This window comes from Neodiprion lecontei, chromosome 6 (assembly GCF_021901455.1).
Source record: "Neodiprion lecontei isolate iyNeoLeco1 chromosome 6, iyNeoLeco1.1, whole genome shotgun sequence".
In the NCBI taxonomy this organism is placed as follows: Eukaryota; Metazoa; Arthropoda; class Insecta; order Hymenoptera; family Diprionidae; genus Neodiprion; species Neodiprion lecontei.
In genome coordinates, this window is record NC_060265.1 from 7,963,588 (window position 1) to 7,982,714 (window position 19,127).

The 19,127-nt window shown below is 41.6% G+C and overlaps 1 protein-coding gene across 5 annotated transcripts in view; it reads left to right on the forward strand.

The window, feature by feature from the left end:
- LOC107227262 overlaps nucleotides 1-19,127 on the forward strand; it is a 142,408-nt gene that overhangs the window by 112,657 nt on the left and 10,624 nt on the right. For all 5 annotated transcript variants that reach the window (XR_006904975.1, XM_046743409.1, XM_046743412.1 and 2 more), the window contains exons 14-22: nucleotides 689-834; nucleotides 8,899-8,943; nucleotides 9,036-9,215; nucleotides 14,543-14,635; nucleotides 15,666-15,911; nucleotides 16,583-16,663; nucleotides 16,954-17,103; nucleotides 17,203-17,470; nucleotides 17,639-18,127. Coding sequence is in view for 4 of the 5 variants with exons in the window: in XM_046743409.1 (XP_046599365.1) it covers nucleotides 689-834; nucleotides 8,899-8,943; nucleotides 9,036-9,215; nucleotides 14,543-14,635; nucleotides 15,666-15,911; nucleotides 16,583-16,663; nucleotides 16,954-17,103; nucleotides 17,203-17,470; nucleotides 17,639-18,127 (1,698 nt within the window). In the remaining variant the exon portion in view is untranslated. The remainder of the gene's footprint in view (nucleotides 1-688; nucleotides 835-8,898; nucleotides 8,944-9,035; nucleotides 9,216-14,542; nucleotides 14,636-15,665; nucleotides 15,912-16,582; nucleotides 16,664-16,953; nucleotides 17,104-17,202; nucleotides 17,471-17,638; nucleotides 18,128-19,127) is intronic.

Here is a 19,127-nt window from a genome sequence, read left to right on the forward strand (position 1 = left end):
TTCCAAAAGTTTCGATCCTTCTACCCCATCGCGATATGAGGGGTTGATCACGGTTCAAACTTTTGTTACTTCAACTCACGGAATAACTTTACGTTACGATCAAACAATCCTTTTCGTCTTCTTCTGTATATCCAGTGTTACACTTACACGGGTATGTACGGATCTCGTCGACGGAGTGTTTACGAGTTAACTCAACCCTGCAGCTTGAGTCAACTTGACTTGAGGTTTAAACGTGCTGATCTTATTTATTCTTTCGTACGTTGCGATAAGTCGAGCATGCAAAACATGCGCAAGACCAATAACAAATCTTGATAACAACTACGCACCCGATAAATCTTCGTGTCTTCTCACTTGTTGAAAAATCTACGAGATTCCTAGCAGCTGGAATAAATTGCGCAACAATTTTACGATCATCTGTTTCGGCAATTGAAATCCGGTTAATAAAGTACCGAAAGTACGCATAAATTGCCTTGCTTGATTATCTTCCCATTTACAAATCAATCTTTGTCGTGACCGAATCTGCCTGAGCGATACTTTTTTAATCCGTTATCTCTGTTTCCCAGTTAAAGGGATTGTTGACAATACGTTCGTGTTTGTGTATTGTAATTTTTATCCACTTTCTTTTTTCATTCGTCACCGAAACTCCAAAAGTGTATTTAACAATTTGATTTCGAACGAATATTTCCAGGCGAGCGAACAATCGGCAGTCCTGTCGGTCGAGATATCGAGAGAATTGAACGGGGGGGCGGAAGCGGTGTCGACGTAAATGGTCACGGCAGGCAAAACCATTGCAGTGCCAACAATCGGGACAACAATGAGCTTCTGAACAAAAGGGTGAGTCTCCTCAAAGCTTCGGGATAATAATATCCGTCGGCGTATTGAAACGTCGTAATATAAACTCGTGTACGAAATTATGCTGTCAATCTGTTATGTTTCGTTTAAACTCTGTCAAATTGTCTCAGATTGATTCCCTTTGCGCAGAATTATATCGTCGTTACACGCGTCGGTGTATCGATATCCATTTATCGCCATATGCATGCATCTACCTACTTACGTACCTACCCATGGTAATTCAAGCCGAGCTGTTAATCCTCGCGTCAAAACGTAGGGTTTCCTTACAACATTAAAGAGGCGCGATGCCAGCGGCTGTTATGTTCCATTATAGGTATACTGCATGTACCACGTGCAATAACCCATGTATTACAGGCTTAATCGACTAGAAGTCTGTTTAATTAATAATCAACTGGGTTACGTAACCCTCGTGTTAAATATGTTACCGCGCATGAGTCGTATTGCCCGGAGACCATATATTGTGTTCAAATTTCACCCTGCGATAATTACACGTGTAAATCGTGGTATAGCTGAAATTTCTGAGCACCAACAGATCTGAAAATGTTTTGGTTTTTTTCTCTCTTTACGAGATCATGGAATTCGTTATTTCAGTCTTGTATCACGTAGGGTGTTCTTTATTTCTTATTTTACAATTATTAAATCCGAATATGAGACTTCAAGCTTATGTAAAACAGATTTTACATACAAGCGAGGACGTGGAAGAAGTAGAGATGAAACGATCTAGCTGCAGATTTATTTATCCACACCGTGTGAAAATCGTTGATTATCTAATCGCTATTTCGAACAACGAACGATTCGAATATTCAGAGAGGATTCATCTGTTTCCAATTAAGTTCCAATCACCTTCGAAAGCTTTTCGTCATTACTCATTGGCGGAAAAACCGACGAGTAGGTATACTTCAGACCGACAAGTTCTGTTTCAAATTGAGAAATTAGAGCGGAACGAGTGGTAGGGATAAAAAGTGAGAAAGAGAGAGAGAGAGAGAGAGAGAGAGAGAGATTTGCTGCGGGCTGAACCGATAGCGGGATATTGAAATTAACTTTCAACGATATTAAACACGATCCAGCGCATTTGGTATAACACACGCGTCAACGTCAATTGTAAAATTGTAAAATATTGAAGCACACGAAACACGCCATGCACCGGACGCAACCCGAGCAGCACTCGACTTCCGCCAATTGTGTAGAACAAACCGTTTCACGGAAGACAGAGATAAAGAAAAACGAAGAGAAAAAAGGGCACGGATAAATACACTATTCTTAACTAGTTATGCTGCCGCACAGTTGCCAAATGCAAAGCGGAATTACGTTTCGACCTGCCTGAGCAATTGCGACTAACGATAAAGGAACTCAACGTTTTTACATGCTTGGATAAATATTAAGACTCCGCCAGCAGCAATTTTACACTTGTGCGCGTGTGTGAGTGTGTGTGTGTGTGTATGTTTTCTTTTTCTTTTTCTTTATTGTACTTGGACTATACAACGCACCGATGACTGGATAAAGTGATCGGAATTTCCGGCGACAAACGTTTGACGATGATAATTGGTCAGGCACGAGTATCGTTTCGTTTCGTTTCGTTGGGTTTGATATTTTTATCGAAGGATTTTGGGGTCGGAAAGTATCGAAGAACGTTAATTATTAATTAGAAAGATTTGCATCTTGCACAGTTTCATTAACAGCTCTCTTGTGCCTGCTTTGAATATATAGTAGAGCGGTGATAATTGTCCGCTGGTACTGCACTGCCGCTAAACTCTGCTGAAATAGTTACAGTAACTAGTGTCCCGGTAATTGTTATACTTGTCCTTAACAACGCATTTCCACCATTGCTCTACGTGTATTTTAGTACGTACGTAGGTACAATGTACGTACATACATACCTGAACTTCGGTACAGCGGAATTCGGCTATGTAGGCTGCTTTCGTTGGTGGACTAATCAATTTGAATCACGTTTCCAAAATTGTCGAGACCACGCACACTGGCGTTGCTGAAAGCTACGACTAAACCACACTTCATTCGCGGTATTTAACCCCGTAAATTTACTCGTTTCATTTCGTTTCTAATTACTTTCGTCCAGAAACATCGACGAAGCTTTAAGTACCTACTCCTTCTACAATTCGAATGCGATACAGTTGGCTAATCACCAAACTATTACTATAGTTACAAACTTCGTCAGGTTTGAAAAAAAAGAAGAGACAATGGTAGAAAAACCTTGGAACTGTTGGACTTTCCCCAAAATTCTCAACGGAACTTTACTCTTATTTGACTTACGGATGTGTGTTATACACGCGTGTGTGGGTGGGTGCGGCGAATCGATAGACAGCGAGGGGATCATCCATCTCGTTTGTGCTAATCGTTGGAATTAACCGGAGTAATTCGACAACGATAATTAACCTATATCCGTAGTAAATCGCAATTATTGCACGGAGACGAGATTGCGAGGGGACGATCAAGTCGCGAAGGCTTGACGAATATCACCGAGGATAAGATATTTCTTGAAATTTCACGTCTCTAGGGGAAAATCGTTGGAGAACATTGCGTTAATGCACACTGGCAATAACTTGCGCACGTGTTACAGTACGCCGAGTTTAAAAATTTTTTTTTGCATTCTTTGAATCGTTCATTGCATTGGCGATACAGTTTAAATTCTCTGGAGTAACACAACGCCTGGCGAATATATGTGTACAGCTAATATGTAGAATGTAGATGCAGGTATATCGCGTATAGCGTGTTGATTAATGCGTCAACCCTGCCACATCACTCACCCAGTCTCATAACACCTTCCACCACCGTACACTCTGCATTAATTACTGTATTAACTCTTGCGCCTGTCACGATGCCAGGGTATGAGAAGGGGTGTACCTATTTATATTCGTTGCTGTTTGCCGCTTATGTCCATATGCTATATTTTATAATACACGCCTCCCCATCAACGATGTTAAAAATGCCCTGCAACGTAAACCGTGACCTCAAAATTCCCACAAACGTGACACCCCGGCAAAAACTAGAGTTTGGTCGAATTTTAATTTATTTTTTGTTTTTCACTATCAAGTATACTACGATTTTTTTTTTTTTTTTTCATTGCGCAAGGAAAGTCTGGTGGTCTGTAATTAAATTGGCGGAGTAAACGAGCCTCGTTCTTTTCAATTTGGCTAATTTTCTTCACATAATTGCGGTCTTGATGTAAAATTGGGCTCGTATTTCGGCCCTCTGTAAATTGTATACAATATGCCATCAGGTATGGTTAATAATTCTTACCCCACGGGTTTCCGGATTGCGATGATGATGGTGACAGATTCTACCTCCGCCAAACTCTGGCATTAGTCGAAATTATTCTCCCTTGGTCATTAATTAATTTAATTTTTTAATGCATCAACAGCGATAACTTTTATTTAACATCGCTGCGACCTCATTCCGGAAAGAGTAAAATATTACGCTTTATTATACACAGACTGCTGTATGAAATGTACGTAGATTTTTCGTGTAAAACCCCGTTCGCTCCGCGTAAGCGCCTCAGATCCCATTCCTGATTTCTTCGCTCCCAGGAGGGGAACAGTTATACGTATACAGATACATTTGTACAGGCAGAAAAATGAGATAGTAACAAGTGAAGCCGCCTGAGGATTGTAAAATACAAATACGGATATATCGGAGGCATGTTACCAAAGTAATTTCCTTCTATCTCTTCGATGGCTCTTCGAGTCGGATAAATTCAAATAAAATCACCCGAGTCTTTCGACCTACGTTCTTGCCAGATTTTTTACATACACGTGTATTTTGTACAATCGTAAAACTCGTAGCCAAAGAAACTTTTTCGATATAATCTCGGTTGAATTGTCAACGATCGAAATTCACCCTCAATTAAAACAATTATTTATTGATACAATCGTCAAATCCGTCTCTGATTCTCTGTCGCTCAAATGGAAAATCGCTGCAACGAAACGTAAAAGCCGGAAAAATACCAGCAGCGATACAACGGTGATTAGAATTTATTTATTTATTTATTTATTTTATTTTTTTTGCCAAGAACCACGGCGCCTAATTATCCTCCAATCAGGCCAGTCCGGTTCGCCTGCACCAATCAACGGATCAATTCGTGCGCGGACTCGACATGCCAAATATAAACGGACGGGTCCTGCAGCTCTCCGAATTTTCTCTTCGCCGCAGTATCGTGCCTGGAATATAAAGTGTGCGCGTTTGAAAAGTGCGGCGAACAGTTCAGGCGGCTACTTTATAGCTCGATGTATATTATCGTGTAAAAAATCGTTGCATCCGCGTTCCGTCCGACGCGTCTTAATTGAATTCCGATTAAAGCTCGTAAGCGGGCATCCGGTATTGGAAAATAAAATTTTCCGTTTGCGGATGAAAGACTGGAGGGTGTGATACGAGAAGACGAAAGCAATCGTGCGATGTTATTATGCTGATTGGGTTCGCGTTTGAAGAAACGAGAAACAAAAGTGACGACACGGGGATGATCGAAGAGCCTGACGATATTTAAACGCCCTCGAACAATTCCGGAATATTCAAGGCGGATCGGAGATCAAACAGCGAAGAAAAGTAAACGCGTGAAAAATTGAAAACGCGCATGAAAACGCGATCGTTACTTCTATCGAAATATTATTGCATCGAGGTATTTGCAGAGCAGAGAAATACGCCATGTAAATCCGGTGTTGTAGGATTTTTTTTTTTACAAACAAAGATCTTCTCGCCAATTTCAATGATGGATCGTACTCCACTGGAAAACAACGAAGTCGCGTCTTTTGATTTATATTCGGAATCAGGATTCGCGAGTAGTCGATTTACATGCGACTGATCTGAATTTTGGCTCGACAAGACCGATCTAATTGTAAGTGAATCCCATCCAATGGCCGGAAGTATTTATTATGTAAGCTGGAAAGAATTTAAATTGTTACTACGTCAACAGAAAATTTTAGGCAAAATTGGTTTATGTTGTATTATTACAATAACGATTGAAATATAGTTGGAATTGCAAGAAAATATGTAAAAGTAACTGCTTAGTGTGATTAAGTCGTGAATTATCATATTTTATGCTTATTGCAACTTTAAATCAGTTTGTTTAGTTAGCTTGACTTTTGAAACCAAAAAATCTCTTGAAATAAATTTCTTCATTGACCAGCTACGAACTATCGCAGGTGACAGTAAGATTAAAATCGAAGATGACAGTAAAACTTGCTAGAATTTCTAGTTACAGCTACGCATCTCATTCATAATTCGCAATCATAGCAATATGACATTTTTGTTTCCTCGATTTATGGTAAAAAAATGGAAACAGCTGGTTAAGTAGCAACGTGCATGCGCCAGACGTCTATCCGATCATTGACGCGGCTGGCCGGTTATCCGAGCACATGAACGCACCCCGAGGTTAAACTCGAGACGTGATAGTAGGTACACCTAATCCATCGTCATGGGGATGGAATGCCGCAGATTCGGATGAATTATTCGGGACGAAATCCGCGCAAGAAACCTTCGGGATTCCCGAGGCCAATTGGCAGACCGCCCGATCCCGACTCCCAACCTGGTACTAGGACTGGTTCCTCAAGCTCTGCCGGGGGAGTAAGAAGAGATGAGGGCAGAGGCCGGAGCGAACCGATCCCTCTACAAAAGACACAAAACGAGGACAAGGAAAGAGGGGAAGAGGGGAGGAGAGGAGAGGAGACAAGACACCTACACCTACACCATTCGGACCAAACACACCTCTTGGACTCTCCGGTCTCCAGATACTGCCGGTGATCCACGGGACGGTTACGTCCAGTTGCAGTACCGGTTCCTCCGGGTTAGGAACGCCGTCGAGACGCGTTCGGGGCTTAGTTTAATACCTGAACCTTCGAAACTACTTGCGGTTGCGCTCGTTTTAAATATAGAAGTGAAGTTCATAATCTTATACTCTCTGGGTACGTTCCTTTCTCTTAAGTGAATATTTGAATGCGATGAAAACGCGGATTTTTCAAGAAATCCTCCACTTGGAAAAATTCCTTGTTTTCTTTTTTTTTTTCATCATAGTTACGCAATGCTAGAAGATAGTAACAGAGTCGCCGTCGTTGTTTTAGTGATATTATAGTTGGCGACAATACATTTTCTGAATATTAAATCTGTTTCTTCGGTTGACTGAATTTTTTTTTTTTTTCGTTTTTTTTTTGACGTCATCATTTGACGTTGCCCTAGTATCAAATTGTCATAACAGTTGCCAGAAAATATAATACTAATGTCGACAATCAAAAACCATGGTAATATGTCCCAGATTTTCTGGACCCGTGGCTACAAAACTCACAATCATCTTATACCAGGAACTGTATTCTTTCGTTACGGTAAAATTGATAATAGCTAATGACTGTATAATAACCATAATTGGAGGAATTTTGAGGTCATTAGCTACGTTTGGAGAAGGTTGACAATCAGGTTAAAGAATTTGATTCTTTTAATCGAGTTTCATTACCAATCAATTAAATAGTTTATACCTGCAGTTGGTTATTGAGAGTCGAATGGCTCAGGATTATTTCATTCGCCGCTCGAATATTTATACGTAGCTTTAAGTTTAACGAAGATCAGTTAATTGTTTTACCAAATGATTTGAGTTAGCTACGAATCGAATATTTTATGCAAGTTTAATTTTAACCTTTGTCTCGTTGAAACATAGCGCATAGTAAATTATTTACGCTAATCAAATCAACGAAGCTCACTTGTTATTTGTACGCAATGATTCGTTATAACATATTTCAAACTCAAAACAACGAACAGTTAATTTCGAAAAATGAATCGATGCACGTTACGTAACAGTTCTTTGCTTTTTTTTAAACATTTTTTTTTTCAAATTTTAATTTTAACCGCTGATTAAGGCTTACATTATACCTACAAGTGAGAAACTAATCCTGTTTAGAGCACCGCTTGCGCTCGCAACTTATGTGTATAATAATCGTATATGAGTCCGTGTTTATGCCTCGTATACCGAGCCGGCAAGGTTGATCCGGTACTGGAACTAAAGTCAGCGAGTTGTAAAACTTGGTCTCGACGTCCGTAAAGTCGTCCGAGCACGGAGGGCAGTTTCAACTGGAAGAGCCGTGAGCCTGGAGGAATGAATGGCTTCCCCAGATTAAGGGGGTTTTCCTTAATGCCGACACCTACGTCGCTCGGATGGCGTGCGATGACCGCAACAAGGGAGCTTTTGGTCCTTAACTTTTCCCGCTTATATACTAACAGCCACGCGAAAAGCTCAAAAATACAGTATTTTTTTTTCTCGCCATTAGTTTGTCTTCATTAAAAGGCACGGCGTTTAATTTTTTTTTTTTTTTTTTCTTTTCTTTCTTTCATTGTTTCATATATTTTTATATATATTTTTTCTCTCGGACTCTCTAATACGTTTTTCGGAGATACCATTGTGTGTCTTTATTATAGATATAATTTACCGCGTCACGGCGAAAGCGTTGGCTATAAATTTTTTCCACTTTTATATACCGTAAATAATGCAATTTTTTAAACGTTTTTCTCCAATTTATCATTGTTGGTATTATTTCGTTTCTACGTTTACGTGCGCATTTTTATGTAACGTTTTTTTTTTCTTGCAGTGACAACTATAAGTTCCCCCTTGGCAGAGTAAATATTTCTATGGGTATTAAGCGTAATCCAGATCGTACCGTTATTTTATAAAGCCTCGCATCTCGCCCAGCTTTTTCTATACACGCATATTTATAGCCGAAATACGAACAGAGTATATCTCTATCGTCCGGGTAGCAAAGTAAGCCAAGCCTAGTTGTACGATCGGGATTAATATAAATTCTAAACGGGATGAAATAAATTTGACTGCAGAATCTCAGACCCGTCAAATTTATTTCGCGTTTTATCGTGCTCGCAAATCAGCCATCGCGCCCTTTCTTTCGTCTATAGCCATGAAATTCACGATATCAGGATTCGATAAAATAATTTACGAACATTTAGTTTCCAGATTGTATCAATTCCCTGCACAATTTTATACCCGGAATCTATCTGAGACAATTTTTAAATATTTATTGTTAAACTGTGATGAAATTTTGACAGCTAGAAACGCAGAGAAGCCGTCTGGACAAATCGTTGACGTTTACTGTAATTGATTTAATTTTATTTAATATTTGATTTTACAATGTATGACTCAAAAATACCCCCGAGTTTGAAACTTGTCGCATGCCCTCGTGTAGTCTGGCGAAAATCCTCACCGAGGTGGAAAAGGATCAGGAGGTGACCTGGTCCAGGTTTCAGCCGGAGAATTGCTGGGTCGAACCCACGAGGAATTGGTTTTGCTACTGATCCAGCTACGCCGGCAAAGTGCAACGCTCTGCAAAGCCATGGAGACTTGTCACGTCGAAATTGAATCTCAGGTGTTTATTTTAACCGTCTTGTAACGGCGGCATTTTACAGGTCACGGTGGCGGGGTTGGATATTGTGGCCTGGGAATATTCCGTTGCTCACTTCCCATGGAAGACGAAAATTGCGGGTGCACGTCGTTGGGAGCACGTGGCTGGCCGATTAACCATTAACCAAGTCGCAGCTTTTATTCACTGCATTTCACACCTTGTACGCCATTAGGATGGCATATATAGTGAAAAATAACGCTGTCGTACAAGTGATAATAATTACTTGTTCTCCCTGATTTGTTTTCATTTCATTTATCCGAATAATACGTAATTGAATGTCGTAAATTTACTAAAATCAAAGCAATGGCTGTTTGGTCCAATTTCTCTTCTCCAACGACTATATATTGGCTAGTTGTAAGGACTGTTCAAATAATTTGAGGCATTTTGAATCTCCAAAACAGTCAATTGATTCGAATAAACAAATGTAACGAAATGGAATTTTTTTTATTCCAGTCAAGCAAGTATCTTGGGGATTTTAAAAACGTCTCGAATTATTTTAGTGGACCTTGGAGAATACTTCGACTTTTTGTGAGAAAAGAAAAATTGAATTAAAAAAAAAAAAACCATTGCTTGAATCAAACGAATTGTTGATGAAACGAAGAAAAAATTGCGAGAACAGGCGAATACATTTGCTTGTTAAAAAGCAACGGTTTTTTCCCAATGTTGTACAAGCAGACGGCTGAAAAAGTGTGTCAATTTTAGGAAGTTACGCCTCAACGTCTAATCATTCAATTGGATCGGAGTTTGTTTTATTAAAAATTAGTGCGCCGAGCCTGATGTGCATAATTTTTCACCGGAATGAACAAATATAAATCACCTTTTCAGTCCTCTGTTCATACGTACACCCTTAAGTTGTGTCCTGCTTAAACCTGCATCCCTTTCATATCGCCGCCATTTTATTCCCCCTGTGTATTAAAAGTGGAGGATATATTTGCATTGCACTTGACGAGTTTCTTCAAGTTCTCTTCCAATATCGAAGAATAGTTGGCTCGAATATTGTTACGGTCGTTTGGAAGTATATTCTGAATGGTTCTTCTGCAGTTTGAAACGCGTAATGGAGCATAGCACGATCGTTCGGAAAGAGTTTAATAACGAATGCAACAACCTGTGAGCTTATCGGAATAATTCCATCAGCGCGATTTGATACTATAGTCGATACGGCGAATAGTCTCGTTCGATTCCTGTTCACGAAATCAAATCAACTCTGAAAATAGAAATGCACGTTTAACCATTTGCGAACGTTTTTTAGCTTTTTAATTTTTTTTCCCCTCTAGCTCGAAACGAGAAATACAATTTTACGTATCAATTAGTTCTACTCTATATTATGAATTATTTTAAAATGCTTAAGTCTAGGTGATCGATCCTTCGTCATTATTATACAGATTTACCAAGCTGTTTTTCTTTCTGTTACTTTTTTTTCGTATAAATTTCAGGCGTATTCTCCTTACAATTTTCAATATTCTTTTCTTGTTCATGTATTAATTAACGAATGCAACGTCTTAATCGTCGGAGCGATGGCATTTCACGCGAAATAAATAAGTGGAGGAAGGAAAAACAGGTGCCAAAATTTGAATGACAATGTTGAAGAAAGTAGCGAAAAATGGAAAATGAAACTGTAATTAGAAATTCCCTTTCTCTCTATACTTGACTGTCTATCTGTATCTCTCTTTCTCTCCCTACACGCGAAACGGTGCAAATTAATTTTTTGTCAAACGAATTACGGGCATGAAATTGAACGAGATTGGAAAATATGATTATTTACGAATCGGTCTAGCCATGATGAATTTTTCACCGAATGAACAACGTTCAGGGAATCGTTTGCACTTTGGTTGTAACGTGGAGAATTTGAAAAAATTTCTACTTCGTCTGTACAAGGTCTTGGGCATTTTTATGGCTGCTTATGGACGCAAGCAAGCAGCAAAACCGTCTCTTTCCGGTCGGCGTGACTGTCTCATAGTCTTTCAATCCATAATGTCAGTCTTTCGCGTTATCGCGACAAAATCGCGTGATTAAAAAACTTGATGAAATCCAGGGCGTTGATTGTTTCGACGGGGGAATGTAGATTGGAGCCGCGAGGCCATCAGGAACTTGAGACGAGACTTAAGACAGTGGCTGCAGAGAGAAGACTGACGTTTAAACCAATGAATCGATAAACGGATTCGCGCGGTCGGAGGATGAAGGAGGCGGGAGGTGAAATTTCAATTTCAGTTTCGAATTTCGAACAGCGTCGATTAATCGTCGACGAGTTCGTCGCCCAATGTATACATAGACATATGTACTTATACACGTAGGTATATATATATATACATATATATATGATGGGCGATGGTACGTTTGCGGTTCAAATTTAATTAACGTTGTAAAAAGTTGTAACTCGGTGAAAATTCCTCGGTATTTATACACTTTGGCTATGTGTAAGTATGCGTATACGCATGCGTGTGCCTTTGTTCCGACTGAAACTTCTCACGGATTATGAAAATGTGCAAAGGGACAATGTTTAATGGAGGTTGGGAAAAATTTATCTTTCACGGTTGGCAAGTTTGTCCCTATTGTACGTTATATCTATATACCATGATATACTCAAACATCCGTTAGCTTACTTACGAGTGTAGAAATTTTGCGTATTGTTACGTTATACTTGCATTAATAGTAATTATTTTATCAACCGTGAAACTTTAGTTGAGACGAGTATATTAACTTCGCGGCTGAATTAACCAAACAGAATACGAATTAAACGCGATATTCGCACATGTATAACATGTAACATTTTTCTAGATTGTATCTCTACGCGGCTTTTATTAAAAAAAATTAATTTGCCCAGAGATCCGGAATTAAACAATTAGTTCGTGCCTGCAACACAGCGCAGTTTCACACTTTTCGCAATACCTACGTGTGTCATATGTAGCAACGGATATGCTACAGAGGAAACAGTTCGAATGAATGTGAGAGATAAAATAGAAAAGAGAGAAAAAAGGTTGGAACAAATGGTATTTCGCAAACTTTTCAGGAAGCGTCGAATTAACCCAACGCTGACGAATCACCCAAATTATTCTCGATCGCGTTTTTCTCTTCGTTTTTTTTTCTTTTCTTTTTTCTCTTACTTTTTGCGCGTACCGCGGGCAGCGGTGTTCACGAGGCTAGGCACGATCTCCAATTTTATTTATTTTCATTGTATTTTTTTTTATTCTGTTATTCTATTCTCCCGTCGTCGAAATCCTTTTTCTCCCTCGCTTCGCAGTCGTCGTCCTGTTTCCTTGTTGAATGTATGTGTTCCATCCTGTTTCCCGCTGATCCAACAGATTCGGTCATGGGCTGTTTTTTTTTCTTTCTCTCTCTCTCTCTCCCTCTCTTTCTCTCGCTTTTCTCCGACGGACGGATCTTACACAACGTCACGTCATTAAATCCCATTCCGCGTTCGTCTGGCGTCCGAAGGAATCAACCTAACGCGACTTCGTGCAATCACTTCGATAAGTAGACTGCGAAAAGGCGTTCAACTCGATACGGCCGAACGTTGATCGTCGAATTGTAAAAGCGCAACGTCGCCCCGTTTCCCGCTTTCTTCCGCCGATCTAATACCGCAACAACGTACCGGACAATAAGAAACAGGTAGAACATCGAAGAAAAAAGCATAAAGGCGAAGAAAATTATAACTCTGAAAAAATAATAAACCATGTCAACGAAAGTGGAAGCGAGTCAAACTTTGTTACGGGAGTGACTACCGTGCAACGGCTTCGCATTGATTATCAAAGCCACAAATGGACGGATACCTATTTTATTTTCTCTTTTTTCCTTAATTTTTTTTTTTTTTCTCATTTTACCTTTTTACGACCACGCCAGGCCAGGCAAAATTGAAGGTGTCGGTTGACTATCAGTCGTCGAGAGAGAGGCAAGGCGACGCGGAACGTCCGGGACGGCTCGTTGTGGACGGCACACTGCCACTAACGTAAGCCACTTAGGCATGCCGGCAAAGATCGCCTTTGCCTTTCTATAATAGAACTGGCCGGACGCTTGTTCGGTACTAAATAATACCTCAGTTCGCGTCCGCTCGATTCAGGCGAACATTCGGAAATCTGTTCGACGTCGCGCGGTTTTAAGAAGCTTTCCGAAATCGGCTAAAAATCGCAACCTCGACTGTGGGAATATATAATTACATTCGATTCTGCGAACGGTAAACAAAAGTGACTTAATTTAGTTAATCGTCTTCACCTGTAAAATATCAATATGGTTGCTCGTTTTAAATCGGTGTTTCTAATCCCTTAACACCTCGTGACAGGTGATCCACGTGATGACGTTTTGTACTTTAAATGTTCTTAGACCAGAGGTGAAATACAGAAGGTCTAGTTTCTGAAAGGTAAAATGTAGGAACTATCCGATATTATAATACGTTATAGATTATACGGCTATTTTTCTTTGCGGGGAGAAATAGTACAACGAAAGCAAGTAAACGTTAACCTAAATTATTTCTAATATTTTGGAGCATTGCATGAATTACTCTAACAACCAGCCATTCTGATTATTCAACGGATATCAGAGACACAGTTTTTCTTTCTTAAATACATAGATAGAGAGATTAGAGAGAGTATAGAAGGAAGGAATCTTCGAGGATGCAGCGGTCTGTATCAGACGGTGCGATTTCTAGGCAATCTCTCTGACCCATTGGTACCACGACAGTTCTTCATCTCCGTGATACTTACCTGGTATATAAGAGAGAAATCGCGTGGAGTTCCATAATCGAGATATTGAATTCCTTTACTGCTACGGTGAAAATGTTGTATCTAAATGCTGAGGTGAGTCTGGTGTCACGTTTGTGACCCAGGTTTACCGAATGCCCAGGGGCCCAATTCTAAAGTCACTCGATAGTCATAGTATCCAATGAATTGTAACAAACGACTTGTATCCGTGCTCTTAAACGAATTAGTCGCAACTAGAATCTCGCGTGCGAGTCTCTGCAGTCGAATCATTTAAGAATTGGGCCCCACGGTCCAGTTTTCTGCACCTGCCTTATTCGCTCTAGATTTATATTTAATTACGCCACTTTGTGACATGGACTGCATTACGTAGGCACAGGTATGCGATTTCACCTTTTTCAGCGCCTTTGGGTAATCGGAATCGCTTCAAATCTGTACACTGTATTTATACCGTCTTTGGGTTTCTCTTCTTGGTGTATAAACTTGATCTTCTGTCCTTTGTGACCTCTACTCAGATACACAGACTTGGTGAACGGGGCTGGAGACTTCTTCTTTCGATCACTTTTTAACCCAGTAATATTTACAGTGTACTTCTGTTTTCAGGCCAGACTAGCTGAACTTGATACACCCAGACGTCTCGAGAATTTGCAAAAGCTCGAGGAACTCAAGAAGCATCTAATGGATTTGGAAAAACAGGTGAGCCCCTCTCACAGCCGTATTGAGTTTTGAACCCGTTTTCCAACATCGGTGCTATGTTAACGCGTGTTAAGAAATGTCTAAAAGAAAGATGGAAAAAAGGCTAATTGGATACGTGTCGCTTGTGGATTCTCTGCGTAATTGTTACAAGCACGATGACTGTCGTGCGGAAATTTGTGTTAAAAAAAAAAAAAAAACAATCTTGTAGGCACCGACAATCCACCGTCGAATAAGTATTAGTGCAATTAAACATGCTCTCGACAAAGTTTAACAATTGCAATCCGCCGCTCGAGTGAATTTGCACAAAGCAGGATAGCTGGGATGGTAAATTTTCAAGACGCAGCGAATGGCGGGAGGGTGAATCGTGGACCGTGAACCGTGAACTGTGAACTGCGACTAACTCGGAGCTGACAAGGCAACGAATTAAAAGTTTGCAATCCACGGGGTGGACGGGTGGTTCGGTTCAATTTGTCCGCCTTTATGCAAATGTTGTTTATGAGGAGTTTTCCTCTTTCAACATCCCTGCACCGACCAGGAACTTCCTCCCTGAAAGACGACGTCTGTTCGGTTCACCGCCTGGTCGCGGTTACTAGACGGTGAAATGAATTATCTACCTCGCCAAACCGGGCACGTAATGACGCGACACCTCGCCATGCGTAAACGTTTTCTAAACTCCAGCCATGCTGCAACGGCAACCTGGGAACTCCCGCATTTCGATCTTTCTTCAAAGGCCAACAGAATCCTCTAACGCCCGGAAGGCATTGAACAATTTTCTTCCTAGTTTGGATATCATTTTTTGCGGTTAAAAGACCGTTTTGTGGTATCCTGTCGACTCTTCGTCAACTGCGATATTTTAACTATACAACTAGTTAGAGAAATTTTCTCTTCTCATAGTTTATAAGATAAAGTCTTCTTTTTGCTAGTGAATCATCGAATGAAACACGAAGGATCTACTCGAACCAAGTGAATTTTTCAAAAACTTGTTCCACCTTAATGTCTACCTAATCTTGTTTCGAAACATTTGTTCTAGTACGAGAAAGGCAAGCCGATGGTTAACCTTGTTGACAATATGGTGAAGCTTGGCTCGTTATACAACCGCGGTACGACGACTAACGGTACCGGTGGAGTGTCGAGTTCCCGTCACGACCTCGTCCAGGAGAAGACTAGGGAAGTACGAGATCGTCTGGAGTTTAATCAGCGTGTCCAAGAGCAGCGACTCCTGGCCGAGGAACGTCGGGACTGGGACAGGCTGAGTCCCGATCACGGACAGCTCCAGGTGCGGAGAAAAAGTTGATTGTACCGTGTGTGGACGGAAATATTCAATGCTGTTCAGCCTTCCGTCCTTTCGTATTCAACATATCCGTGAATATGATTGCGAGAGTAATAATGGGGGGAGCAAAAAATGGCGGACGGGAACGATTACGAGGTTTTATTTTGGGAACAGCGAAACGATTGTTCCGCGACCTCACGCGCCGAGTGAATTTTCATTCGTACCAGCTTTTTTAACCCCACCACGGAAACGCCGCGGCGTCTACCGGTTGTTACTTAACCCGCAAATGTGCGGGGACTGCAGATGCTGTAACTGAATATCTCCGGCTAGGTCACGCCGCGCCTTCTTTACACGCAGATACTACGCCAACTCTCTGATGTACACATTTAATGCCCCCTCTAATGTGGGACTTGGATTAAATTCCATGGCAAACAACCGGCGGTTTTCAAGAGCTGCGCAGTTGTTTTCGTCCGCCGTTAAGTACGTTTTGTACGTCCGCGTGTTTGCGGGGAATAGCTGTTTTTCTCGAGTAATTACTTTTCCAAGTTTATTACAAATGTTCGCGTAAAGTTCTTGTTAGGCACGTGTGCAAACTTGTACTTTGACGAATATTTCTAGGTAACATAAGCGGTCGTCATTTGCGAGTCTTCAATTTATCAGATGCCTTTTTTCCCCAGGCAAAGGTTCAGCAGCTTTACAAGTTGGATCGGTTACTCCAGGAGGAATCCGGGACGCTGCACAGTCTCCAACAGGACAAGGTGAGACAATATCTGCGGAGCATAATTATCACGAGCAGTAGGTCAGAGCTTTTGGACCTGCAAAAATAGTCGAATAGTTTTTAGAAAAAGGGTGAAACGCGGAAGCTTTTCAAAACTCGGTCCAAACTTGAGAGAAAAAAGAGAGTGGAAAAAGGAACAAAGAAAAGGGAGGTTGGGGGGTTGGAGTAGTAGCGAGATAACTTGTCGCCGGTTGAACGTGCCGGTGAGCATCGTTCCTCCGCGATTCTTGAATGGGAAAAATTAAAACCTTTTCTTCTCTTCGACCGTAGGAAATATTGGAAAAGGCTCTGGGCGGATTGAGGAACAAACTTCAGGGGAGCAGGAGCAATCCGGCCGAAGTGGAGCGCTACCGGAAACAGCAGCTACTTCTCGAGCGGGAATTGAGCAGAGTCAGATTGCTGCTTGCCCACAACTCGAAGGTATATACCGGACGCTGTGTCGTTGCTTCGAGAACTTTTGAACTATTTGCAAATATACGTTATCCTCTTCTTATTACTCTCTTTTCTCTTACTCTCCAGAAACTCGAGGAGACCGTGGCTGAAAACGCTCGCCTCGAACAGGAACTCGTCGTCCTGAGACAAAAGCTTCAGGCGTCCCGACGGTACGCCGGAAACGTGACCAGGGATCCCTCGGGAACAACTGCCGCCCTTGAGGCTGAGCTTAGACGAGTTCAACAGCTGGTCGGCGACCTGCAGCGACAACGTCAGGAACTTAGCATTCAGGTCCGTCAGTTGACGGAAAAGTCGCACAGCCTTGTGCAGCAGATACGACCGCAGCATGTGACTTGTGAGTGAGATCTCGGTTCGACAACGTGTCGCTCAGAGGGATTTGGCTATTTCTTGATACATTGACTTTTCTATTCCCTGAACTCTGTTGTACACTCTTCTCGCCGTCCCAGAGGTGGAAGTAAACAATTACAAACCCGAAATGAATCAATCCGACTTTTCACTTCAGCTCCGCAGGTTCATCACCATCGGTCGAAGAAACGCAGCCACAGTTCTTGGCTCGAGACCGACCTTGACTCGGGGATGACGCTGGACCATGGATTGGACTCGCCGACGAGCTCCGTTCCTTCCGGCTCGCCAGGCATCCGGCAAAACGGAAGTCCCCATCAGCATCAGCACAGCGCTTCCTCTCCCCAGTACAAGGACCCCCCGCCGGTACCTTACAAAGAGCACAATATCGGCGTGGGTTCGACGCAGCACAATGCTCAGACGTACTACAACCATTCGTCTCATAACCAGCAGCCCCAGCATTACCATCGAGTATCTGCCCACTCGCCCCAAAGCCAAATATCCGCATTGTCGCCCCAGCTTCGCGAACAGATCCATCAGCATCAGCTGAAACAGCAACAACTCCGGGACCAGATGCAGGGCAAGGGAAGTCCTGTGCAGAACAATGTCCCAGGACCGCTTTACGTCAATACTGATTCCAGGAGACAAGGTAGTATGCTTGAACTAATTCGACTTCCGGTATTGTATTTACGGTCCCACTGTACCGTGGAGCTTTTTCTCTGAGAATCGCGGATTATTCTGAAATTATTTTTTGGCCTACTTTACGGGTCGCCTTGCGTGGATTGAAGTTTCTTTTTTACCGCGAGAACAACGAATCTTTGACCTTTGATACGGTTTCCGGTTTTAGTCGGGTCAAAAGTCGTCCGAATATGAGAGAAACAATAGAGACCGCCGGGTGAATGAATGTAATGAAGCAAACGAGAGAAAAGAGAAGAAAATAGAGAGGCTAAAACACTGGGTAGGAAAAAGAAAGCTGAAGAAAAGGGCGCAAGAAAAACGCTAGGCAGAGCAGTGGGAACGAGTCCCTTTGTTGGACGGACGAATGAGCGAACGAATGAAAGAAAGGAACCTTGCAACCCTGGCTCACTCCCTCCTGCAGGGTCTCGTCTCACTGCGGACAAATACTTTTTAATTTCTGAAAAGATCCGAACGCTGTCTCGTTCCTCTGAAGGACGCCAGCCTAGCCCTTCACTTCCGGCTTTATAATAAGCTCGCCTTTCAATTTATTATATATACGTACTAGACCAATCTTTTAGCCTCTGCTGTATGGAGTAGACGTTTTTCTCCCAGTATCCAGTATTTGCCGAGTTTCGTATAAAAATTCGCTTCTCACTTTTCCGCCGACCGTGATTTAACGAGATTGAAGTTCAATTTTCAACTTTACAATGCCTACGAAGGTTTCGTTAAATTTTTGGAATGTAAGATATGTTTTTTTTTTTTTTTCGTTACGGCAATTACTTAATTTCGAACCATCGTAAACTTGCGTGATAACAATTTTTCCGGAAACAGAAATTGTCTCATTATCACGTTGCGAAATTCAATGTATAATTGGGCAACGCGATCCGTAAGCGATTGTGCCACTTTCGGCGTCGTATTGCTGATCAGGTGTAACACGTGATCGCGGAACTAAATTCTTTTTGGTCTCTCTT